Source organism: Stegostoma tigrinum, chromosome 16 (genome assembly GCF_030684315.1).
Source record: "Stegostoma tigrinum isolate sSteTig4 chromosome 16, sSteTig4.hap1, whole genome shotgun sequence".
Lineage (NCBI taxonomy): Eukaryota > Metazoa > Chordata > Chondrichthyes > Orectolobiformes > Stegostomatidae > Stegostoma > Stegostoma tigrinum.
In genome coordinates, this window is record NC_081369.1 from 10,718,539 (window position 1) to 10,746,100 (window position 27,562).

Below are 27,562 nucleotides of genomic sequence, written 5' to 3' on the forward strand. Positions count from 1 at the left end.
CCTGTGACTGAGAGGGTGGTTGGATGACCAGTTTGCATGCTTTCGTGCATGCTGTACTGTGGCCCAGTGTTAAGTGACATAAAAGCAATTAGTGCCCTACAATTTTGCTTCATAAGGATGGATCAGACTCCACAATCCACAGCTTATTTTACCACTGTAGTTCAATGTGCTAACACTTGGAGGAAAAAAAATCTGTGCATTGCCACTGGGTTGACCATTCTTTCGCCACCTTCATGCAATTAAGCTGGAATTGCATGTTTTTGTGAGGTCTATAGATTTAAATATTTCAGTAGCACCCATATGACACAATGGCTGTGCCAATGAGTAGGTGATATAACTGTCAATTCTGAAGAAGGGTAATACTGGATTCAAAACATTTCCCTCTTCACAAATGTTGCCAAACCTGCTGAGTTTCTTTTGCATTTTTAGTGTTTGTTCCAGATTTCCAGCATCCATAGTATTTCACTTCCATTTGACTGAAATGAGGCTGTTGTCTGTTTCTGACAAACACCTAGGTTGACTTCCTCAAGGCCTGAAGCAAAAAGGCAGTGCCTGATAAAAGAACTGAACCAGGCAAAGCATGCCAAATAGATATGTTTACATTTTAGATGGTCAATTGGAATTTTTGTTTGTACTTCCAATATTATGAACAAATGTCTGAACATCGTTCCCAACCCACTCAAATTAAGGAGACTATGCACAACTGTGCACACCATTGCATGTAAAGTTGGGATCATTCCTTGGAAAGCAATACAGCTGGCAGGGGCTGTGAAGATTAGAGCTTCTTTTGAATTTTATTTTCATGAGGAATGGATGTCCACACTGGGTCACTTATTGCCCATGAGAAATTGGTGACAAGTTGCCTTCATGAACTGCAGCACCCAAGTTGGGGAGGTACATGCACAGTGCTATGAAGAAGAAGGGGAAACCCACATTGATGCAGGGAGCATGTGCAAACTCTGTGTAGACTGTTGCCAAAAGATGAGTCCCTGGCACTGTGAGGCAGCAGTACTATCCACTGAGCCACCACGCCATCCATATTGAAATTGTATTATTGGAGCTAAACCAGCCAGACAAGTGGCGAATATTTCCTCACACTTGCAACATCCACCTGAGAGATGGTGGCAGACTTTGGGAGTCAGGAGGTGAGTTGTTGACCACAAATTTCCCACTTGATAGACTATAACAGAGGAAAGCCATCAAAGAAGATTTTTGTCACATCTTTTTCAGTGTATGTTCGCATCAGAGGTTCACAAATATACTTGTTTGCTTGGTCAATGGATTTATTCTTTTACCATGAAAAGCAAGTTGCAATGGAAAAGATTCATCCACTTGCACCATATGACAGCTCTTTCTAGAGTGCAAGACATAATTAACAGTATGTGTGGCTATTCCCTGTCATCAATCTAAAATACTGTATTCGTCAACAAAATTCATCAATGAAAAAATAATCACATTATGACTATCCACCTGATCTGTGACTACAGAGGATAGGAGTGAATACACAGAATTAAATTATACAACGTTCAGAATTCGGTACATAAGTGCTCATTATCATGACAGTCCACAATTTCTTGATCTTCTAACAGTCAATAGTGCCAACATTGTATGAAGGACAAAGACATTAGGGTTGCTTGTTGGTTACTAAGGATTTTCGCTGCAGCATAGTTTAAATGACCACTTGTTAACAAGGACGAAATCTGACAAATCACAGCATGGAAACAACCCATTCATTTAAAATTTGTATTGATGTTTATCTTCCATAGAAACAATTGTAATCCACTACATAAATCCATATTCCTTTTTCTTCATCCACCTATTTAAAAAAATCTCAACATAGACCTGGCCTCATTTTTGATACCAGCTCCAGTGTTCTTTCCCATACCTCACAACCTTCTATATGAAAGCATTTCTTCTGCTCTCTTGTCCTAAATCTCCCACATTTAAAGATTCAACCTCTACATAACTTTCTGCTGGAATTTTGGTTAAGCACACATGGCCAACTTGAAGTAATGATTCAGATCTGGAAAAGTGTGATAATGCAGTTGAGCAAGATCTCCAAAGAGATCACTTTATGATTATCCTGGCCTATAATTATAGCAATAGAATTGTCTGTTGTGTATTGTGTAACTTTTCAACAGAACATGCAGAAGATGAAAGCAAGAGCAAACTGTGGAAGAAGGAAGTCATGGGTGTGAAATGGAAGACCCACTCTGGCAAAGCTGAGCCCAGTCATCAAAATTCGTGAAGCTACATTTAATAAATCAAGCAATTACCTAACAGCCTTAGTGCATCTAGTGTGCAACAATGAACTCCATATATGTTCATAGCCTTGCCAAGTAAAACATAATCTTTACTGATCCCTATAATTTGTAATGATTCATGAGCACCACATTATTTTTCCCTAACTAGCCTAATCTGCACCATAGCAAAACAATTATCGAGTTTTGAGAAGATTTGTAGCTCAGGTTGAGGTTCTGGATGTGAGTTTGCTCGCTGAGCTGGAAGGTTAGTTTTCAGACGTTTCGTCACCATTCTAGGTAACATCATCAGTGAACCTCCGACGAAGCGCTGGTGTTATGTCCCGCTTTCTATTTATCTGGTTAGGTTTCCTTGGGTTGGTGATGTCATTTCCTGTTCTTTTTCTCAGGGGATGGTAGATTGGCTCCAAGTCAATGTGTTTGTTGATGGAATTCTGGTTGGAATGCCATGCTTCTAGGAATTCTCGTGCATGTCTCTGTTTGGCTTGTCCTAGGATGGATGTGTTGTCCCAATCAAAGTGGTGTCCTTCCTTATCTGTATGTAAGGATATGAGTGATAGTGGGTCATGTCGTTTTGTGGCTAGCTGATGTTCATGTATCCTGGTGGCTAGCTTCCTGCCAGTTTGTCCAATGTAATGTTTGTCACAGTTCTTGCAAGGTATTTTGTAGATGACGTTCGTTTTATTTGTTGTCTGTATAGGGTCTTTTAAGTTCATTAGCTGCTGTTTTAGTGTGTTGGTGGGTTTGTGGGCTACCCTGATGCCAAGGGGTCTGAGTAGTCCGAGTACTCGGACCCCTTGGCATCAGGGTAGCCCACAAACCCACCAACACACTAAAACAGCAGCTAATGAACTTAAAAGACCCTATACAGACAACAAATAAAACAAACGTCATCTACAAAATACCTTGCAAGAACTGTGACAAACACTACATTGGACAAACTGGCAGAAAGCTAGCCACCAGGATACATGAACATCAACTAGACGCACAATGACATGACCCACTATCACTCGTACCCTTACATACAGATAAGGAAGGACACCACTTTGATTGGGACAACACATCCATCCTAGGACAAGCCAAACAGAGACATGCACGAGAATTCCTAGAAGCATGGCATTCCAACCGGAATTCCATCAACAAACACATTGACTTGGAGCCAATCTACCATCCCCTGGAAAAAGAACAGGAAATGACATCACCAACCCAAGGAAACCTAACCAGATAAATAGAAAGCGGGACATAACACCAGCGCTTCGTCGGAGGCTCACTGATGATGTTACCTAGAATGGTGACGAAACGTCTGAAAACGAACCTTCCAGCTCAGCGAGCAAACTCACATCCAAAACAATTATCTTGAATCATTTGCACATTGGTTAACTTAATGCTTTGTTATATAGAGAAACAGAAATTCCTGGAGAAACTCAGCATGTCTGGCAGCATCTATGGAGAAAAAGTGGAGTTACTATTTCAAGCCCAGTGACCATTTTTCAGAGCTGTTAGTAGCTTGGAAAAAGTGATAGATACACTGAAGATGGGGTGAGGCAGAAATGGGAGTAAAAGCAGCCCAAGTCGTGATATGGCTTGGACAATGAACAAGAGTAAAAGACATAGAAGAAGGTGTCCAGGTTCTAAAATTATTGAACTTTATATTGAATCATGAAAGCTTCAGGGTTCCCAAGTGGAAAATGAGATGCTGTTCTTCCAACTTGCACTTATTGGAGCCTGTAGCTGGTCTGAGACAGAAATGTTGGCCAGGGTTCATGTTGGTGTGTTGAAATGGCAGGCAACTGGAAACATGGAATTATTCTAATGAACAGAAAGTAAGTGTTCTACAAAGTGGTTGCCCAATCTGTTCTTTCTCTCCCCAGTGAATAGGAGACCGCATTGTGAGCAGCAAATACGGTAGACTAGATAGAGTGGAGTGCAGTCAGGTTCAATGAAATGCCATATTTCAGAATTATAACATATATACAGAAGTTCCACATCCCCATCTCTCACCCACCAACAACACTGATCAATCATGACAGATTATCTAACCTTCATGGTTTCCTGACAGCGCTACACATTTAACACTGCTGCAACCTCACACTCACAATTCATAGCTTGCATAGGCCGTCAGCTATTTAGCCACAATAGCCGCATCACCCAAGCACATTGCACAATATCCAATATTATTCTTTCTGCTCTTTTACAGAAATAAGTGTCATAAACTGAGACAGTGGCTGGAACCCTCCCTCCTAAACATGTAGGCATTTGTGAGAAAGTTGGAAAAATTATGTGAGACCGACAGTGACGAGCTTTCCAGCATTCAAAACAAAATGTTGCATTTTCCAACCAAACTTTGAATGGCAAGATAAGATTCTCACTAGTGAGTGACGAAAGGCCTATTTTTATATATCATCTATTAACTAACATTCATTATTACATCATCTGATCCCATTGAAACACAGTTTCCTATTCTCTGACCTTCCAGATAGAAGCTAGACAGTGACACTTCTCAAAATGAACATTAAAGTGGTTACCTGATGATTCCAGTTCACCATTTGCTCCTCCAGACATCCATCAGTCACAAATATCTCAGAGCACACTCTTAAGGGTGTTAACTGCACACACTTGGTCCAAATCCCTGTCAGCAAAGTAGGGCCAATTGACCCTTGTCCACAATGTCTGAGTCATATAGGATGAACTGATCGTAACAGTTCATATTCCCAGCAGCACAGCACTAGGATTCCCAGGAGGTCCTGGAAGTGGTCAGTACTTCTGCCTGAGGCAAGTGGGAGAATACAACAAGCAGGGCACCATATTGGTATGGTGTAGAGGTAAAGAGATCAGTTTGTGACCTAGGGCTAGGGAAAATGGCAATGAAGGGCAATTAATGTATTTATTATGAACCCAACCGTGATGCAGCCTATAATAGCTGATGTTTCAATTACAGCACAAACAGAACCAACATAAAATATGAATGCTGATGTGGAATCTCAAACTAAAGTTATGGAAACTAAATTCTCTGCCATATTGGTTCAAATTGCTCCGGTACAAGCTCAGTTTGCTGCCACAACAGCTCATACTGCTTTCATCATAACTCCAGATACCAGCGTTTTACAAGTTTTTAGGATGTGACCGTTGTCCTATAATCTGTCCTCCAACACATCACTGGGATTACTGAAATGTCATCTAGGAGGAATTGCAGTGATTTTGAGGAGTACAAAGCTACTAACCACACTAAGGATGACACCATTCTCGTCCCTCTTCCAGCAGTTTCTCCTGATTTGTGTCACCTCAGTTCATTCTTTCTGTCATACTGTATAAATAGGGGGAATAAACTACTGTCCTCTTATATAAGAGCAAACAATTTGTTCTTCATTGGTCTTCATTATATTCTGCTTTTAGCATATGCTACACTGACCATTGAATGTTCATGTTCTGTAATGGGTTTACCTCAGCATTTGCCAAGAAGGTCAGATTCTTGCTCCAAAATACCTGTGCACCAAGGATCACACTACTTGTCCCATCCTATTTTCTGGCTAATTAAATGAAAACCCCTGAGCTGAATTAAAACTGCTTTTATATCTGCGCAGTTTATACTCTAGCTAATTAAATGATGATATCATTGTTCTTGAGCAATGGTGGATAGCTATGATATTGAAACTGGAGCATTTGAATCCAAAGTTCAAACAACTATGCCATTTTGTGCATTTTGTTATTCCACAGGTTTGTTTTCCATTTGAAATTTGACAAAAGGCCGTTAACATCTTTGCCTTGTTGGTGGATGCATTTTGAAATAAGAAAATGATAGCATGTCAATTAATGAGAATAAATGTCTCTTGTAATGATTGTTTTCTCAAGCTACACAAAGCACAAATGTGCAGTCTATGAGGAGATAAATCATGGGCAACCACTCTACATTGGCAGAAATATGGAACGGATGTCTATCCTAAACATAAATCATGCACTCTCGTGTAATTTCCCTTAGGTGAAGCTGTGCAACTTTGAACCAAAATTACTGTTACACTAGAAAAGGAGAGGTACTGAAAGGGACTGCAGACTTCAGTCAAAGAAGATAAAAAAAAGGATTAACATTTATCTCGCTCGTTTTTGTGGTTTTGGAGTATTCCAAAGCATTTTACAGTAAATGATGTACTTTTGAAGGGCAGCCATAGTTCTAATCCCCTGTAAAATGATTTTTCCAGGATCATTAAAAGATTCAAACTAATTGCTCCACTACCTCACCTAAAGTACAATGCCATATTGAACCAAAAAGTACAATTCAACTCTACAAACTCACTACAGGTACATAAACATTCTGTTCTGGGACAAGGAAACTTTGTATATTCCTCATCTTTGTGTAGCTGGCCATTTGAAACTATTGTCAAAAAGCTATTGGAGATTTTGTTTTCCTGTTGGTGAGCCTTCTGCAGCTTATTTCCTCAAGATAAGGCCAATCCCAAATGCAAGCCCTGCGTGGTTAATTGGATTAATGTAAATGAAGTGTTAATTGCAAATAACAATAATCATGAATTTAACTTTGGATTCAAAAGCCAAACAAATACTATAAATAATCCACATAACATGGCATCTACCTTCAGTTGCAGCAGTTTGCAAAATGTAGGTTAAAATTCCACATTATTTTTCACTGCATTTATATGAACTTTTAACTTCTGTATTGCATTCCAGATCATAACCACTTGCAGCGTAGCAGAGATTTTGCTTCATGTAACTCTGTTTGTTTTGCCAAATACCTTTAATTGGTATTTCTGCCAATTAAAGAAATTGGCAGGGTACAGTTTCTTTCTTTGCCAAATAGTTGCCTTCATGATCTAACGATTCTATTATACAAATTTGAACAGAACACACATGCTTGGGTGAATAATTAAATACCCTTTTTAATTTTTGCAACCTGAATTTTAGTATAATCCAACTACCCAAGAAATATTCTGTGGGGGGTTTCTGTTTTCAGGCATTACTCAGGGTAATTGTTTTTCTTTTCTAAAAAAAACAGTCTTTCAGAGTGACAAGATAGCTAAAAAGCACTGTGATTGACAAGGTTAATAGATGCAATGTTAGCACTAACTTCAAACTTTTTTTTACTTAATAATGATATTCATTTGTTAATATTTTAAAATTTTCTCCTGCCTTCTAGATATTTTTGATTCATCTTTTTATTGGACTGATACAGCAGGTAAGATTGAAATCTTGCAAATAATAATTTTTGTACAAATACATATTGATTCCTAGTGTAATATTGTTGTTTTTAATTTTGATCACAGCAAAGAGAATTTCTTACATAAATATAATGAGTTAGATGTTCAGTCTGTCACCTGGGTGGCACAGGCATTACAGTTGCCATACAATATCTCTTACTTCTCCAGCAAACCCCATCACCACCTCCATCCCCTATAGAAATGCTAAAATTTTATTTCTATTGATTTTTGTCTTAATGCCCAGACAGTAATATGAGTATCTGCCCAATATGTATTGACCAAATTATATATTCTACAGCAGCAAATTTTGATTCGTGAAACTAGTTTTAGATTGATCACATGTGGTGTCGTATTAGATTGTGAATTGAATCCAATTCACTGGATCAATATGTCATGTTTAATGGATCAAAAATATCACAGTGAAGTAACTGGTAAGAGGGCTAGTTTGTCTGCTTAGCCGTAAGTTGAACTTCTACTTTGATGCCAAGTTAATAACTGCATCCATGTAGATATTTGTTATGGTAGATGTTCATCCAAAAGCAAAATACTACTGGATGTTAGAAATAGTAATCAGGTCACATAAGATCTATGGAGATAGTTAATGTTTTAGATTTATGACCTTTGATTAGATGGGAAATGTCAGAAATACAGAAGTTGTAAATGAAAGAGGGAGGTTGAAATAAGAAGAAAAGGGAAAATCTGTTGGTCGTAGAAGACTAATGAGACTGAGAAAGGTTCAATTAAAAAATGCTTGGAGTAGTCAGGAATGGAAGTATGATGAATAGGTGTCCAATGGTTATCCTCCAAAGACAAAACTAAATTACTGCTGCTGGTTTAAAATGTTGCAGAGAGACAACGTAAACGTGACACTACCTTCCCCACATTTGCCTCACAATGAAGGCAGGATTTTTACAATAATGTTTTTTCTTTCTTTCCTGGCACCCCAGAATGATGGTGCTGGCTGAATGTAAGGTCTTCACCTTTTGGCACCTTCCCCTTGCATGCATGGACACATGAATTGTTCAGTAGGGTGGCATGGTGGCTTAGTGGTTAGCACTGCTGCCTCAGGATGGATGGATAAGCATGGATAAGTGTATACAGGCCAGAACTTAGAATAATCCCTGCATACAATGCTTAGCCTCAGTATTTGTAATGGCTTGACTGCAGTCCTTAACATCACAATTAAAAGATTCATGACATCTGACACTATCTGTAAGCAAGTAGTTCATTGCTTGTGAAAAAAAGAATCATTGGCCATTTCAATTCATTTCATTCTTGCAATTCTGAAAATGTTTCATCTCTTATATGGATGCTACTTAATCAGGTCCTACAGTGAAAATGACATGGAGTAGACATGTTAGGAATGCAAGTGAGGATATAATTTGTAAACATAAAAAGTCATTCACAGTTATGTGTCACTGCACAGCCTTAGTTTTTTTTTCCCTTTCTCTCCTTCCCACTACATCTAAATGTAGTCAACTTTCACGGCTGGATGGAGGGATCCTGCTCTGTAACTGACTTGAAAAACACGAGTGGACATCACCAGATTCATTTGGGCCTAGACAGTCCATGCCTGCTGGATGTGCCCTGCCCAAATTCAGGGTCACTGTCGCAGACATGGACTTCTACAGGCTTTGGCATCAGAGGCGGAGGTGGGGATGGAGGGTTTGCGAGCCTCAGGAATGTCTTGAGAAAAATCTTGTGCGAGGTCTCTGTGTGGCTTGTCCTCCCCCTACGAGTACTTGAGCAGAAGAGGTAACTGGAGTAAGATCATGATCTTTGCCCCTACATACCTTGCAACTGATGCTGAACATCACACTGGAAAAAACACTTCAACTGAAAATGAAAAAATTCCACACGGAACCTATACTTCTCTCTTTACAGAAACTACTTCACCTGCTGAGAGTTTCCACTGTTTTAATATTACATACTTTAATTTCACAGCTTAAGTTTATCAGGATAAACTTGATCAGGTAACTTCATACCAGTGGCTTCAGACCCACAATGAAGCTAATTAAGGTGGGATGGATCCAAATAAATTAAACAATGTTTATGTTATTAATTATAACGTGCTGTGTGTATCTAGATCTCTAGTCACACCCAAAGGAAATCTCAATGCAGTAATGACAAATTGAGTAAGAATTATTTGTTTATCATTATTGCTTTTCAATACGATCACTGTAATGAAGACAATTTACCTAGTTGCTCCAATAAATTGGGAAACATTCTACAGGCAAATTAACTGAAAGACCACATTGTTGAATATTGCTACAAATTTGCATTACCTTCATTGTGCTGGTGCTTTCTTTGAATGCACACTTATTGGAAGGGTACATGCTCAGTATTGGTTGGACGAAATTGCACTTTTATCAAAGTGTCTTCAAGGTCTGCAGGAAAAATGAACATCATATTGGATTGACTTAGAAGTTGTTATGTTCACCCACAATTATGAGCAGTACCAAGCTGAACAGTTCAATACAATTTTGAACCAAGTTTGAAAGAATAGCTTTGAGGAGGAAATCCAAACATCTCTTGGGGGGGAGCATCTTAAAGGTAAATGTTACTCTGCAGAAAAACATGTGATGCGATTGTACTTATCATCATGAGAGTCTAAGATAGTCTGTAGCATTAAACAGATGATACATACTCACCAGTGCATCCCAGTCAAATATCCATTATTACATCATATTTGTGTACTCAAATAATTGTAACATACTTTTTTTCACACATTTATCTATGTTTCTGAGAAAGACAGCTTCTCTCTTGTATTTTTCAGATTTAAGATGGCTGGATTATGTAATGATTTGGCTTTCAAAGCATGGTGCAAGGGAATTAACTTCACTGTCCCAACCAATACTTATATCTCAATCAACATAAACACAAAAACAAATTATCTGGTCATTGACTGATTGCTCTTAACCGGACTGGTTACATACAAATTGGCTGCATTTCCTGTGTTACAACACAGACTGATTACCATTGTCATATTAAACTTAAACTAAACTAGTTTTCCACACTAACGACTCCATTATTAAAACTACATGAGCATAACTCATTCCACAACATTCGGTTATTCTAATAAGGACAAACACAATAATAATTGGATCATGCTAGAATCATCCATGCTTCTATACAACCATAGCTTTATAATGGCTTTGAAATTTTTGGATTGTATCTAGCTACAGTGTGGTAGCACATGCTGACACGAAAGAATAATACCAAAATGGCCAACTTGCAATCAGTGTCCCAAATCTTAATATTGAGTTCTCAGAAAACTCTCCAGTGTCAACACAAATTTTCATACTGTTCACCTATAATGCCTCATTTGTTTTTGATGAGGTAACTGGTCCTGGACTTGACTGTGGATAATCAACTTAAGATCTGAAACCATTTAGAGCTTAACTTAAAGCTGCAAAATGAACCTTCAGTTTGTTCAAAACATTTTTCAGGTACTTGGATCAATTAGTGCCCTACATGTGTATCAGAGTTGGAAAGCAGAACCTTCTTAATGCCTTACATAATATGTAATATGTTGAAACTGGGGAACAATCATTGACCTTAAGTAAATGAGAATCCTGCAAGGTGAGATAGTCTGCTGAAGGAGATAGTGGTGATCATAAAGGCTTCTAATACAGGCATTATATTTCGTTGGTTCCAATAATATCTGGACATTGGGTGAGGATGGCATTAGCTCAGCTATAATTTCTCTTCAGTAATAATAATTTTTAAAATATTAATTTGGTATACTTAATGAATGGTCAAGGACTACAAGCCAGGCACATCAGAAGAACAGGTGAAATTGGAGGAGGAAAATCAAAGTAATATTATCTCTAAAGGGGGAGATGGCAATGCAGTGATATATCATTGGACTCGCAATCCAGAGACCCAGGTTATTTTTGTTTCAGAGACAAGTGTTCAAATCTCACCATGACAGCTTTTGGAACTTTAATTCCAGACGTTAATTGAATTAAAAGCTTCAGTCATGGTGACTATAAAATTATCAATTATCATAAAATTAAGTCTGGTTTACTCATGTCATGTTGTTGGTGGGGGGGGGGGGGGGGAGTGTGCCAATCTTATCCAAACTGACGTATATGTGACTGGCAATGAGGTTCATTCTTGACTGCCCTCTAAAGTGGCCGAGCAAGCCACTGAGTTCAAGGATAATTAGGGATGGGCAACAAATACTATTCACACCACATGCCATGAAAAACATAAATGTCATTTGACAAATATTGTGGACATGATTATTTGTTATGGAACTTTAGGAAGAGCTGATTCTAGTTAGTGTAAATGGGTTAATGCCTCTGTAAAAGAAATGGATAAAATAGTATTTTATGAGTGCATTAAATACTTAGTAATTTTTAATCTAAGTATGTTAATATTGCTTACTAAAATTAATAGAAACTATTTGTGCAACTTAAATAAAGTCATCATAGTCCTATCAGACCATAGGGTTGCTCTCTCATTTGAAAGAGACAACTGGTGGTGTATTAACCTGAGGGTCACGATACATCAGGTAAGGGAAGAAGTTATGAAGAAGATTCCTTCGTGATTACCTCAGCCGGTGCAGGATTTGAACCCACCCTGCTGACTTCATTATAAATCACAAACCAGCTGGACAGACAACTAAGTTAACCAACTTTAAAAAGAAAACAGTTTGATTATGGATAGAAGTTCTAAGGTAGTTTTTAAAATAATGGAAAAGAACAAAACTTGGCATTGTAATCAGATTGACAGGGTTGTTGAAGCATTTAGAATCATAGAGACATACAGCACAGAAACAATTAACCAAATAACTGCTCAGCACTGTGATATAATTTAGGAAATAAGGTACATTATCCCTCAGTGACTTCAAAATTGCTAATCATGTTATGTAATACCAGTGCTTAATTTGAATGCTAGTACCTAGTGGTGATGATGCAGGGTTTTCGACTTAGCAACTGACAGCCATTTGACTCTGTTCCTATTCATATTGATAACAATTCTTTGATTCTGGAAGTATTACTTGTACACATGGTTTACGCTATGCTTTGATTATAACATCAGACAGAATAATAGAGTAATTAATGTTTCTTCATCCAGTGGGTTTTGCCGGTGACTCGAAACACAATGCAGCCTTTTGTTGTAAGTAAGTTGTTTTTTTCAACCTTTGCTTGCAGCACTGAGCGTTTTTTTAAAAACTGTAGTTGATCTTAATTAACCTTGTCTTTATTTAAACTAATTTTAGGAGATGAGCCTGACTATGATGATTCATCAGTTGCTGCTGATAGCGGTAGGTAATGTCATTTTTCATCAATCATACATTTATAATGAGGCAAAGTATGCAGAATGTAAACCACAGGCATGAAAATGTCCACTATTCAACAGGTTAACTCCTCATGATACAGCTAAACTTAGATAGTTCCAAGAATATTTGCTTGTCTAGTGTAGTGATAGAATGAGGTCAGCCAGGTGGAACTCATGGAATATCAGTTTGCTGACTGGGGCTTTGAACCTGGTCCAATGAGGGATTCCTGGCTGACAGATATGAACAGGAGTGTCAGGGGTTTTACTCACTCCAGGAGCCAGCTCTGGCTCAGCATATATAAATAAAGGGTGACTTTGTGAATGTACCATGCATATATAAATAAAGGGTGATTTTGTGATGGGATACCGACCTTCGTGGAGTTATTTCAGTGGCGGCAGGAGAAAATCATGCCTCTGAAGAGATTCATTTACAATAGTCATCTTTGATTTGGGGTAAGCATTCCCGCTATTTGGGAAGCCTGACTCATTTGATTCTGCTGTTGAAGACCAGTCGTACTAATTGTGAAGGCCGGTGGGTCAATTCGCCTTTGTGAGGATTTCAAACAAATGGTTAACTGCTTTTCATGGCTGGATAAATACCCAGTCCCCGGCATGGATGTCTTACATGCAAAATTGACTGGGACGGTCTGTCCTTCATGAAGTCAAACATGAGATATGCGTATTTGCAATTGTGATTTGATGAGGATTCAGAGAAGTATGCAACAATTAATACCCTTAAAGATTTGAATGGATATATGACACTGCCTTTTGGAGTATCATCAGCTTGTGACATTTTCCAGTGGATGATGGAGAACATTTTACAAGGTCTACCCCAGGTCACCATTTATCTGCATGACATCCTAATAACTGGGAAGACCAATAAAGAACATTTAGAGAACTTGGATATGGTGCTTAAACGCTTTCCAAGGTGGAGGTAGGTCTTAGGATGGAAAAATGTATTCCAGGAATCCAAGTGATATGCTTGGGCTACAGACTTGAAAAGATTGGGTTGCACCTTTTGGAAGATAAAGTGAGGACGATCAAAACTGCCCTGGCTCCCACATCTGTACAGGAGCTTAGGTCCTTGCTTGGATTGGTAAATTATTACAGGAAATTGATACATAACCTGGCCTCCATCCTGGCATCCATACATTTGCTATTGAAAAAGGATCAGCTTTAGAAATTGTCTCATAGCCAAGATGTAGCCTATAGGGAAGTGAAGGAGCTGCTGTTGTCATTTAAGGTGTTGGCATACTGTGATCCCAAGCAAGATGCAGTGTGGACATGTGATGCCACCTGATATGGTATCAATGCAGTGTTGGCTCCTCAGTGGCCCAATGGAGAAGAATGCCTGATAGCATATGCTTCCCAAATTTTGATGCCAAACAAAGATATGTCCAGATATAGAAGGATGATTTGGCGGTCATCTTTGGTCTAAGAAAGTTCCACCAATATCTTTATGGATGTAAATTTGTAATAGTTACAGACCACAAACACCTGCTATATCTACTTAAGAGGACAGGGCCATGCCGCCCATAGCTTCAGGTCAAATTCAGCGGTGTGCTTTCATTCTAAATGTGTATAATTATAAGTTGGAACACTGTCTAGGAGGTCAGGTAGCAAATGCGAATGCCTTGAGCTACCTCCCGCTGGCAAATACAGGGTGCTGCCTCTGGAAGAGCCCATTCCTGTTTTTAAACTTTCTGAACACCCTTCCATTCGCTATTGATAATATCAGACTGTGGATACAAAAAGATCCATTCAGGGGAAATTAAAGGGCCATCACAACCAGAACTAAAACATTTCTGGATCTGGTGAGACCAGATCACCATAAAGGATGGCATTTTATTATGGGGAGGAAGCATGACTGACCTGAGCAAAGGTCACCACCAGATTCTGTCAGGATTCCACCAGGGGTTTTGAAAATGAAGATATTGGTGAGGAGCTATGTTTGGTGGCCAGGACTGAATGCTAATATAGCTGCATTGGTGGTGCAACGTCCAGAGTGCCAACAAGGACAAAAATTACCATCAGCACCTCCCCCACATTCATGGGAATGGCAGAGTAAACCCTGGAGTTGGGGTTACACATTGACTATGCTGGCCTTTACATGGGCTATATGTTTTAATCATTGCCATTTAGTCATTTAGCCCATTCAAAGTGATTGGACATGCATAGAGCTCATTCATCAGACATGGGGACAATAATTGAAAATTTGTGAGATGATGGACCATCATGTACCGGCAGAGAATTCAAGTATTTTCTCAAGGCGAATGGAATTCAACATATAAGGACAGCTCCATTGCCCAATGGTCTGGAGGAAAGAGCAGTCCAAACTGTGAAGGTGGGCTTAAAGAAACAGCCTACAGCTTCACTTGATACCAAACTGTGCCATTGCTGTTTGATTATAGGACACAACTACAAGGACAGCTTTAACAGAGTTGCTAATGGGAAGAAGATTCCACACCAGGTTAGATCTGATCTTCCCAAGCCTGGGGAGGTGGGGTGGGGGTGTTGAATGAAAAGGCATCAGGAACGCCAATGCCAGACACAAGATTCCGCTAAGTGAGAGAGACAGTTTATTTCAGGGTGCAAAACTTGGTGTTGAAACCACAGAAATGGCCCTGCATGGGTAAGAGACATGGTTAACGCAAAATCAGTCCTGTGATATACAAAGCTCAGGTAAGACAGGCAGTCCTGATGAAGCATTTGGGCCACATCAAAGCTGTAACCTTGCAAACAGGACAGGAGCAAAACATACCCAGCCCCTCAGAACATTGTTCTGTCTCATGTCAAAGAAACGTCTGAGGAAACGTCTCCTGTCAGCCTTGACACCATTACTGCCTGAAAAAAGATGAATTTCTTCCAAGATGCTTGGATGCAAGAGACGGGCTATAGTCCAGTACACATCACCAGTATCTGAGGCTGAGACTGAAGAACTGGACCTAGTGTGAAAATACAAGTCCATACCGACCCTCAGAGCATCCCACCCAGACCAATCCCTCTATAACCCATGTAATCTACACATCCCAGAACACTGCGGGAAATTTAGCATGGCCAATCCACCTAAGCTGCGCATCTTTGGACTGTGGGAGGAAACCGGAGCACCTGGAGGAAACCCACGCAGACACGGGGAGAATGTGCAAACTCTGGTGGAGAAGCTTCTACAAACAATTATTTGGTGTAGAATTAATAGACACTTGAAAAAAGGTGGGTTGAACAAGAAGAATCAGAATGGATTTCTAAAGGAGAAATCAAGTTTACCAATGTGCTGGAGTCTTTTGAAGCAATAATAGAAAGGCTAGATGAGGATAGTGCTGTTGATGTGGTGTAAATGTACTTCCAGGAAATGAACAATTCAGAATCATCTGAACTTGGTTCTTCACTCTGTGTTGTAACCAGTAAAACATTTACCTTTTGCTTACCTTCCCTCCCAAAATAACTTTTTGAGCATATTCATATGAGACACTGCAGGATGACAACAATGGTTTGGTTGAGTGACAAAGAAGTGGCAAATAGAATTGAATTGGAGAAATGCGAGGTTTTGTATTTGGGGAGAGCAAATGAATCAAATTAATACAAGTACACGGATATTGAAAGGAGTGGAACAAGTGAAACATCTTGAAGTGCCGAGGTAGCTGAAGGTGTCAGGGCAGAGAGATAAAGAGGTAAGGAAGGCAAACGAGAACCTTTCCTATGTTGGAAAAAATGTTGAAAACAAAAGCAGGAATGTGATCCTGGAATTATATAAGATACTGATTAGGTCACAGCTGGAGTTTTGTATATAGTCTTCATTACCACATTACAGGAAAGTGATAACTGCTCACAAGAGAGTACAGAGAAAATTTACAATGTTGCCAGGGCTTAAAAACTGCAGTTGAGTTGTTTTCTTTAGAACAGAAGAGGTTGAGGGTTGACTTAATTAAAACAAAAGGTCTGTTTTCTCCTAGCCAGAGAGACTAATTACAAGGGGACACAGATTTAAGACGCTTGTTCCTCAGTTTGACAAGTCCCTTGATTAGCTAGTATTTCTAAGACACTTTCCATGACTTCTTCTGTGAAGCCATCCACAAAACCAAGAGCAACTCTATAAGCAAATTTGGTGAAGTGAATTTTGTAATGGTGCCAAGCAAGTTTTCTCAACATGTGTTACCAAATTCAACACTTTAATTTCCATTTGAGCTCTCACAATGAGAATCAAGCCCTATTTCAATGCCGTCTTACCCAGCTCCACTCCCAGAGCAACCTGCCACTCACTGGAAATCTCAGAATTGACTGGTATTCCTCTTACCAGTGCCATTGTTAAAACCAGTGTGCAGGTGGACACATATGTTGGTCTAGAGCTATTTTAACATTTGCCCCAGACATTGCCGACAGAGGGGAATCCTCACTCCACTTCACAGGCATGGTCCTGTATATCCTACTGAATGGGGTGGTACACAGGCAAAGCTTTTTCTTCCCGCTGACAAGCAGCAGACTCCACAACATTAGTCTGTGCCAGGCTTGTCTGAGATTGCCACCTGTGTTGACGTAGTCTCAGCCTACTGGAAGAATGCCCAGCACTGTTAATGACTTTCACCAATCCAAGACAAATGCCAGTATCTCTCTCCAGTGCCTCACACTCATTCAATTTCTGTTACTGCACCCATTTCTTACCAAGGATCACATTCTACTACTAATGACTACAACATCACACTCACCCAAGCCCAGATGGCACCTGCACTAACCCTGTATGCCCTCTGTGCTGCCTATTCATTTACTTTGGAAACCTCCCCACCTGCACAGTAATAGCTGTACCACCCACTTTCCTCTTCTATAATATTTGGTTGTCTCTCATTCCACAAGGAAACCAATCTACATTAGGGCAGAAAGAGTCAAGACGTGTTGTGCTGACATAATTCAGCTCTCGCCCATTTTGAACAGAGGATCATGTCTCTGACTACCCTGAGCAGGGCCTAGTGTGGTATTGGAGACTATGATGATTTCACTGTGCTGGGATTCCCTGGTAGAAGGCTATTCCTCCTAATTGGACAGAGGCCTGATATTGTGTCTATGGTATGTGGCACAGTATGACATTAGTAATATAGCTGAGGGAGCAAAGCACAAAATGACAAGGCAAAGATGCTGTGAGCATCCAGGTATGTGCAGAGTGAGCAACCGCAAAGATAGTGAGTGAAGAGATGCAGCCTGATCCAGTTCATGAGTTGTGTGTATGTCCCTGAGCACCAAGTGTCCTTGCTGCAGCTTTACAATTATGGTATAATAGACACAGATTTGTCCTAACTGATCTTTTGCTTTTCAAATACCAAAAAAAACTTTTACACTCTGCTTTTACGCATTTCACTACTTGCATTCATATTCCATTTTCCAAGTATTTATTAGCTTCTTGGTCATCTTATGTTGGGCTCCAAATTGCACCTAATCCTCGGACCTTTCACTTTTACTGACATCCTTTTAAGCTGTTTCCCTTGCTCGAATCTGATCTTTAACTTCTTTTGTTAGTTTTGGTACATAATGCCCTTAACATAGTAAAACACCCTAAGGAGGTTCAATCCACTTACTGGAGAACTATCAAACAAAATTTGGCATGAATTGCATGCAGTTTCACACTACCGATATATTCACATATTCAGATATTCAGATTCACAATCATTTTTTAATGGCCATTTTTTAAAGATCCAATATCTAATTCAGTTCACAAGGGATCCTTTTTAGTCTTGGCTGGCACTGGATAATATGAACACAGTCCTTTGTTGTGTGCTTCTTTGAGGCTGCATCTCACCATGTGGTAGATTTGCTACCACCATCTTCTGTAAGTGTAGGGTCCTATAGGGCTTTTTTTGGTTAATGTAGCAGAGGAAAATGCTATCTCTGAGGAAAATATGTACTATTTTAACTAGAAAAGTAATGGTTTTCTGTTTGTTAGTGACTAATTACAGGGGACATTGATATGATAGTCTCTATATCAATGTCTATGTCAATATCAATTTTCTACCCAACTGAACTGGTGCATGCAATATCAAAGCAATTAAAGAACTGGAAATATGTAACACAGGAGAGCAGTACAGAAAGGCCTGCTTTTGTGGCTATTTAAATAAGTACTTAGCAAAAGATACTAGTTTCATCAAAGAATATTTAATAATACTTGGTTTCTCCTCCAGATTCCCAATCACTTCATGTGGCTCATATTTTTCCATGGGTTTTTCCATTCAACCTTGAACTTTATTGCTGAGCTAATGCGGTTTGGAGATCGGAGATTTTATCGGGACTGGTGGTAGGTGCTTTATTGCACTATATACCCTTCATGCCCATGAAGGACAAAAGAGTTGTTTTCGCAAAATGTAATTTGCATTGAAAGATATAATAGCTAACCTTGGTCATTGGTATACAATAAGGATAAAACTTGCAATGGATGCAGTACAGTGAAAGTTATCTCGCATGACCTCTATTTGGACTTTGTTTAAGATTTTGTTGAATGAGACTGGTCTCCCTATGTGGAGTCAATTTCAGCCAAGTTTCCATTCATCCTATAAAAATTTTTAAGAACCTCAATGATTCAGCTGGCAGTAAGTAACCCTTCTAAAAAGACTCAAAAAACTCAAAATTTAATCCATTGATGTGTGTTGGTGCAGCCAACTTCAACCTGCAGGATTTTTATGGATGCAAATTTGGCATCACCATGGATTGAAGGGGGAAAAATCAGAAATACTATCAAGAGACCTTTTCTGAAACTAGCTCTGACAAGATCAAATGTAGCTATAATGATCCTAGCAATTAACAATCTATCGAAATTGGCCACCAAGGCTGACAAAAGAGGAATGGCCTCCTTAGCAATCATGACAGTGTTGTATTGTAGCAAGTCACATTAGGGTAGATTTTGACTTTTACAATGATGTAAAATCTGTAACTGGTTTTATATCGCTGCTGATATTTTATTTCCTCCAGGAGAAGTAAAATAGGTTGTGGATTTGACTATTATTTCATTATTGTACAAAGGTCGACATTTGCCACAATGACTTCAAGAGAAAGAAAGTGGAGAATTAATTGGAAAAGAAGATGGGTAAAACTGAATATAAACTGGCCACTTATCAACAAATAAATTGATATCCATCAGAAGAGTGCATGGGAATCATGATTTATAATTAACTCACACTGGGTCGATGTATTGCAGGCATCATGTCAGTTTTATGCTGACTGCTCTTTTAAATGATAGCTGTAATGCTAATCACTATTTGTCAGCAGCAAGCATTCAGCAAGCAATAAAAAAAATAGCATATCAGAAATAATCAAAGCCAGCCCGCGATTCTTAAAAGGGAGTTGTGTTGTAGCTAGTGTAGGTCCAATGATCTTTCGAAAAATCACCTCTTTATAAATTCATAACGCTCATATGCGGTGTGATCCAATCTGACTGTACTTTATTTCTGGAGAAGTTACTATTTTATGTTGTAACAACATGTAGAGCTGGATGAACGCAGCAGGCCAAGCAGCATCAGAGGAGCAGGCTAGCTGGCGTTTCAGGCCTAGACCCTTTTCTGAAGAAGGGTCTAGGCCTGAAACGTCAGCTTTCCTACTCCTTTAATGCTGCTTGGCCTGCTGTGTTCATCCAGCTCTACATTTTGTTATCTCAAATTCTCCAGCATCTGCAGTTCCTACTATCTCTGAAACTATTTTATGTTGTTTCTTTTGTGCAATTTCTTAATTTTCTTAATGAAGCAACAATTAATTGTTCTGGTATCTCACTGTCTAATCTCTAATTCTGCTTTCATGAATAGCAGAAAAAAAATGACGTATCAAGGAAATTGATGGTGTCAACATTTTTATATTCTGTGCAGGAACTCAGAGACTCTCACTTACTTCTGGTCAAACTCAAATATTGTTCTTCACAAGTGGTACATGAGGTAAGGTTAGTAGTACTGGATTTAGCCAAGCGTGCATTTAAAAAAGAACTAAAATGTTACCATTGGCATGAACTCTGATGCATGCACTATTAAAGAGCTGCTGAGGAAAGCTTGATTGGTATCTCGTCCAGCATTTTAAACATTGATTGCCTCCATCACAGATGCACATAACTGCATGAGTATCATCTGCAAATTGTACCACAGTGACACATCAAAGCTCCTTTGACAGTACCTTTCAGATCTGCACCCTTTGCCACCTCGAAGAGCTTAGACAGCAGGCACATGGGTGCAGCGCCAAATTCAAGTCCCTCTCCAACTCACACAGCATGTTGGCTTAGAAATCTATCACTGTTTCTTCATCATTACTGGTCAAAATTCTGGAATTCCTCAAATGACAGCACTGTGAGGGTATGTCACCACATGCAGTACAGCAGTTTATGAAGGCAGGTCATTGCCACCAAGGACAATTGAAGAGGGGCATTAAATTTTGTCTTGTCAGCATTGTCCACTTCCCAAGAATAAATTTAAAATATCATTTTGAGAAATCCAGTGTAAAAGTTACAAATTACTTTTGTTTATACAACATTTTACTGTTTCCTCAGGATACTTCAGAGTTTTCAATGAGTTTCTTTGAAAGTATAGATGCTGTTTTTACATTGACAAAGGCAGTAGCTATATTTCATGCAGCTACAGAAAATGACCTAAAGAGAATGTATTTTGAATGATGCTAATTGAAGAGTGAATGTTGACTAGGATGCCAGAGGAAAACTTCCTATTCTTCTTTAAATAGTACGATTTAAATTCTTTCACCAGAACGAAGTGGGACTCAGTTTAACATCCCCTCTTTAAATTATGACAAATCCAGCAATGCAGTACTGCATCAGTTATGCATTAAATGTATGTTGAGATTGAGTTCACTTCCTGGAGTTGAGTTTATTAGCTGCAATTATGTAGTTCAAAGGCATTAAGCAATGCCACTGAGTCCGGTTGTGATACTTGCTATATGTTCTCATGCATTGCTAAATTGCAATTCGGGAAAGGGCTTCTGTACTGCACAATGCTGAAGACACATTACAGTATTAGAGATGATGTAATGTGGATATATGCCTGCTTTTGCAGGAATTTTCATTACACCTTCCAACTACAATTTGTTTTTAAGTTGCATTTATGACCAAAAAGATATTGTAAGGCATTTCAAACAGACCTGAGAGAAAAAAATAGAGACCAAGTCGAAGAATTCAGTATTAGATATGTTGGCCAAAAGCTTGAATGAAATTGATTTGTTAAGATTGGAAGGTGTACCATGAGATCGTTGAAATAGTCCAATCTAGAAGCAACAATGGCATAACTGGAAATGTGAAGAAGCATGTTCATTTTTAATTCTCTGGCAGAGTCCAAAGCAATAATGGTGAGTAGGGTGAGCAGGAAAGAAGTTGGCAAGATAAACCTATGACTGGCATGAAAGGCATAATTTAGCAATTAACTGAAAATCAGTCTTTCAGGTCTGATAGGTCAACTCAACCAGGTATTGTGGACCTTTGAGAGCTTGAGGTTCTTGAGCAGATTTGTAGCTCGGGTTGTAGATGCTGTGGTTGGTTTGCTCGCCAAGCTGGTTTGTTAGCTTGCAGACATTTCATTACCCTGCTGGGCAACATTGTCAGTGCAGCCTCTGATGAAGCAATGTTTCCCACTTGTTGTTTAAACTCAGGGGTCCATTGGAGGTGATCGCTTCATTTCTGTTTTGTCTTCGCAGTGGTTCGTATATAGGGTCAAATCCTATGTGTTTATTGATAGTCTTCTTGATGGACAACCAGGCCTCTAGAAATTCCTGTTCTTGTTTCTGTTTGGTCTGTCCTAGGATCCTGATGTTGTCCCAATTGAACTGGTGGTTCACCTTGTCTGTGTGTATGGAGACAAGTGGGTGTTGGTAGTGTCTTTTTGTTGCCAGTTGGTGTTCACATATTCTTGTAACCAGTTTCCTTCCTGTCTGTCCAATGTAATGTTTGTCGCAGTCCTTGCATGGAATCTTGTATAGTATGTTGGTTCTGTCAGTAGTGGGTAAGGGGTCTTTGGTTCTTGTGAGCAGTTAGCGTAGGGTTGATGTACATTTGTGTACCAGTTTGATGCTCAGTGTCTATAGGGGTCTTGTGGTCAGTTCAGATATGTTCTTGATGTACAGTAAAGTGACAAGTGTGTCAGGGCATACTGTATCTTCCTGTTGTTGTTTGTGTGACAAGCATTGTCAGACTCAACTGTTCAGGTATCAGTTGTCTCTAAACACTTGGTAGATATATTCTTCTTCATTTTGGTGTAGTTCTAGGTTGCTGCAGTGTGTCATGGCTGATTTGAACGGTGTTTTTATGCAACTCCATTTCTGGGTGGTTACTGCTGAAATTTAGGACTTGATCCATTTATGTGGCCTTTCTGTATACTTTAGTCAGGAATTCCCCACTGGTCCTGTATTCTGCTATCACGTCCAGGAATAGGAGTTGTTTGTTCTTTTCTTTTTCTTTTCCCTCCCCAGTATCCAAGTGTCCAAACATACCTTCCAGGTGAAGTAACATTTCGCCTGCTCTTCCCAGAATCTAGTCAACTGCATTCGATCCTCACAGTGTAGTCTCCTCTACACTGGGGAAACGAAGCATAGACTTGGCGACTGCTTCGCAGAACCATCTACCTTTTGCTCACGAAAAAGACCCTGAACTACCTGTTGCCTGCCACTTTAATGCACCACCCTGCTCCCTGGCCAACTTCTCTATCTCTGGCTTGCTGCAGTGTTCCAGCAAAGCCCAACGCAAGCTGGAGGAACGACATCTCATTTTTTGCTTGGGAACCTTACAGCCCTCTAGATTCAATATTGAGTTCAATAATTTTACGGCCTAAACTCTCCCATGTCCCAGACCCCTACCGCACAAACCAGGCCTTGTTACCACATAGCCTGCCAGCATACACCCCCTGTTGTTAGTAACTAACAGTTCCCATTAACATCTATTCATCCTCCTTGCCTGATCGTTAGCAACTCCTTTGTCCAACTGTCGTTCTCTCTTTGGACTCTATCTTGTCGTTTACTCCTTACCCCACCCACCTCCCTATTTTCTGCATATAAACTGACATTTTCCTAGCCACTATCAGTTAACTCTGTTTTTTCCTTCACAGATGCTGCCATACCTGCTGAGCTTTTCCAGAAACTTTGTTTTTGTTCCTGATTTACAGCATCCGCAGTTCTTTTGGCTTTTATTTGAGGTTTTCAAGCTGTACTCTAAATGTTCAACTAGTTGTTATTTTGCAGAAAATCAATTGCAGAAAATTTCCATCTGCTGCATGCTCCGTGACTTTGCTTTACAAGAAGATCTAATTTTGTAGAACATAGATGGAATGTTGATACCAAGGTATTAGCTACAGAATTAGCAGCATAACATGGAAGAGAGACTGGAAACTTGGGAATTGTTCTGCACATAGAGCAGAGAAAGGTAAAAAGAGGTTTGCTAGAAGTGTCATGGATGCATTTACAGAGTAAACAATGAAAATCTTTTTCCAATAGCAAAGGGTCATTAAAGAGAAGAGAGAGGGAAGGAGAGATAAATTTAGGGAGGAATTTCAGCATTTAGGGTATGGAAGACTAAAAGGTAAAAATAAGATAGAGAAAATGGCAAATACAAAAGAGGACAGACCTGGAGGAGGTTTAGTTGGTCACGCAGCTAACGGGGTAAAGTTCTGAACTGATTGAAAACCAAAATTATTTTTAAGAAGAAAATAAGATACCTGCTTTGTGTTTGATCTTCCTCACTGTGTAAAATGTTTCTTTTCTCCAACCATATTTCTGTCTGGAGATAGAAATAAAGAGGTCTACAGTATAGAAAAAGGCCCCTCAGCCCATCAAATCTGCAGCAATCAAAAACAAGCACCTAAATATTATAATCTTATTTTCCAACCCTTGGCCCACAGCCTTGTCTGCCTTGGCATCACAAGTGTCCATCTAAATACTTTTAAAACTTTTTGAGTATTCAACCTCTACAATCTTTTCAGGCAGTGAGTTCCAGATTCTCACCACCCTCTGGGTGAAGAAACATTTCCTCTCATCTCCTCTAAACCTCCTGCCCCTTATTTTAAACCTGCATCTCCAGTCATTGATCTGTTCACTAAGGGAAAATTTTTCTTCTAATTGAAATAATTCTATAGAGGTCAGTATCTCATCACCAAGCCACCCTTTTTTTGCACATGGAGAGCCCTTGACACTGATTCACCTTCCTCAGAACCAGATCTCAAAATGAACAAGATTTCTGACACTCCTAAACGTATCTGTCTGACAAGGCTTCTTGATTAGACCAGATTAACAGCCCCAATCAGGAAACCCATGTTCTATGAGGTCCATCTGGCTGATCCCATTGCTATCATTACACTAATCTACTCTGTCTATACCCCCATTATTTTATACAACTAATTATATACCCCCTTAGTCTCCTGTGCTTCAAGGAAAGCAATCCCAGTTTACCCAAATTATCTTCATAACTAAAACTCTCCAGCCTAGGCAACATCCTGGTATATTTCCTCTGTGTCCTCTCCAATGCAATTACATCCTTCCTATAATATGGATTCCAAAACTGCACATTATACTCGGGCTGTGGCCTAACCAATATTTTATACAGTTTCAGCATAGCCTCCCTGCTCTTAAACTCAATGCCTTGGGTGGCATGGTGCCTCAATGGTTAGCACTGCAGCCTCACAGCACCAGGGACCAGGGTTTGATTCCAGCCTCGGGTAACTGTCTGTGCGCAGCTTGCACATTCTCCCCGTGTCTGCGTGGGTTTTGTCCGGGTGCTCCAGTTTCCTCCCACAGTCCAAAGATGTGCAGGCTAGGTGCATCGGCCATGCTAAATTGTCTGTCGTATTCAGGGGTGTGGGGGTTATCGGGGGATGGGTCTGGGTGGGATGCTCCAAAGGGCAGTATGGACTTGTTCGGCTAAAGGGCCTGTTTCCACACTGTAGGGAATCTAATCTAATCTAAAGGCAAGTATCCCATTGCCTTCTTAACCACACTATCTGCCTGTCCCACTGCCTTACAGGACCAGTGGACAAGCATACCAATGTCTCTCTGATCCTTAGTGCTCCTCAGGTCCTCCTATTCAACATGTGTTCCCTTGCTTTGTCCTGTCCAAGTGCATCACCTCATGCTTATCCAGATTGACTTCCATTTGTCACTGATCAGCCTGTCCATATCCTGCTATAATCTAAAGCTATCCTCCTCACTATTTACCAGTTTCATATCATTCGCAAATTTAATGATCAACCGTCCAACATTCTCATCTAAATCATTTATATATACCACAAGCAGCAATGGGCTCAACACTGATCCTTGCGGGACCTCACTGGACACAGGCTTTCAGTCACAAAAATATCCCTCAACCATTATCCTCAGCTTCCTGTCACTCAGTCAATTCTGGATCCAGTTGCCAACTTTCCTTGAGTCCTATTCTCTTCTTTTTCTATCCATCTATCATGTGGAACCTTATCAAAAGCCTTGCTGAAATCCAAGTAGACTATATGAAATGCATTGTCCTCAACTACACACCTGCTCACTGTCTGAAAAATTTAATCAAATTGGTCAAACAGTACGTCCCCTTAACAAAGTCATGCTGGCTGTTCTTAATTAGTTCCTGCCTCTCCAAATGTAAATTAATTTTGTCCCTCAGAATTATTTTTAATAATCAAACGTCAGTGTTGGGAAAACTAATTAGCCTGTAGTTTCCTGGTTTATCCTGTGCTACTTGAATAACTACACCACATGAGAATCCGCTAGTCTTCTGGCAGCTACCCTATGGCAAGAGAAGAATTGAAAATTATTGCAAATGCATTAAGGGTAAATGGATGAATAGGGAAAGAGAGTAGGGCCCATCAAGGATGGCTCATTAGAGAGAAGAAGGTTGAGAGGTGACTTAATTGAAAAATATAAAATTATCAGAGGGTTAGATAGGGAGAGCCTTTTTCCTAGGATGGTGATGGCGAGCACGAGGGGACATAGCTTTAAATTGAGGGGTGAAAGATATAGGACAGATGTCAGAAGTAGTTTCTTTACTCAGCGAGTCGTAAGGGAATGGAACGCTTTACCTGCAACGGTAGTAGATTCGCCAACTTTAGGTACATTTAAGTCGTCGTTGGATAAGCATATGGACGTACATGGAATAGTGTAGGTTAGATGGGCTTCAGATCGGTATGACAGGTCAGCACAACATCGAGGGCCGAAAGGCCTGTACTGTGCTGTAATATTCTATGTTCTATGCTCCTGCCATTTCCTTCCTTGCCTTAATCAACAGCCTAGGATACATTTCACCCACCCCTGGTGATTTATCTACTTTTAAGTCTGCCATCTCACTCAGAACCTCCTCCCAACTCTGCTAATTTCTTTAGTTATATCAGTCCTTCTGCCTGATTTATATACCAATATCATCGCTCTCACAGTGAACACTAACACAAAGCATTCATTTAGAACCCTACCTGCATACTGTGTCTCCCCTGCATATTATCACTACCATCCTTGATGGGCCCTACTCTCTTTCCCTGTTTATCCATTTACCCTTAATGTACTTGTAAAAAAAATTAGAATTTCCTTTATTTTATCCACCATTATCCTTTCATGCCTCGTTTTCTCTCTTAATTTCCTTTTTACATTCCTTCTTGCACTCCTCTATGGCTTCGGCTGTTTTGAGCCCTTAGTATCTGCGATAAGCCTCCCTTTTCTTTTTTATTCAATCCTAGATATTCCTTAACATCTAGTCTTCGCTGGATTTGTTGGTCCCACATTTTACCTTTATTGAAATATGTTGGCCTTGTATTCTTTGTTTTTATCTCTGCTTTTGTCCCTTTAGCTGTTGATTTCTTCTATCAGCAGCTTATTGTAATTCATGTTAGTATT

General features: G+C 39.6%; 1 protein-coding gene and 1 long non-coding RNA gene across 2 annotated transcripts in view; one reads left to right on the top strand and one right to left on the bottom strand.

Annotated features, from left to right (window-relative positions):
• LOC125459916 (diacylglycerol O-acyltransferase 1-like) overlaps positions 1-27,562 on the top strand; it is a 128,357-nt gene that overhangs the window by 85,493 nt on the left and 15,302 nt on the right. The window contains exons 8-12 of the mRNA XM_059651601.1: positions 7,405-7,443; positions 12,551-12,592; positions 12,696-12,740; positions 18,916-19,028; positions 20,587-20,652. Of these exons, the coding sequence (XP_059507584.1) occupies positions 7,405-7,443; positions 12,551-12,592; positions 12,696-12,740; positions 18,916-19,028; positions 20,587-20,652 (305 nt within the window). The remainder of the gene's footprint in view (positions 1-7,404; positions 7,444-12,550; positions 12,593-12,695; positions 12,741-18,915; positions 19,029-20,586; positions 20,653-27,562) is intronic.
• The window catches only part of LOC132210631 (uncharacterized), a 117,670-nt gene that overhangs the window by 68,166 nt on the left and 21,942 nt on the right, over positions 1-27,562 (bottom strand). Inside the window, exon 2 of the long non-coding RNA XR_009446770.1 lies at positions 9,751-9,852. This is a non-coding gene — a long non-coding RNA (uncharacterized LOC132210631). The remainder of the gene's footprint in view (positions 1-9,750; positions 9,853-27,562) is intronic.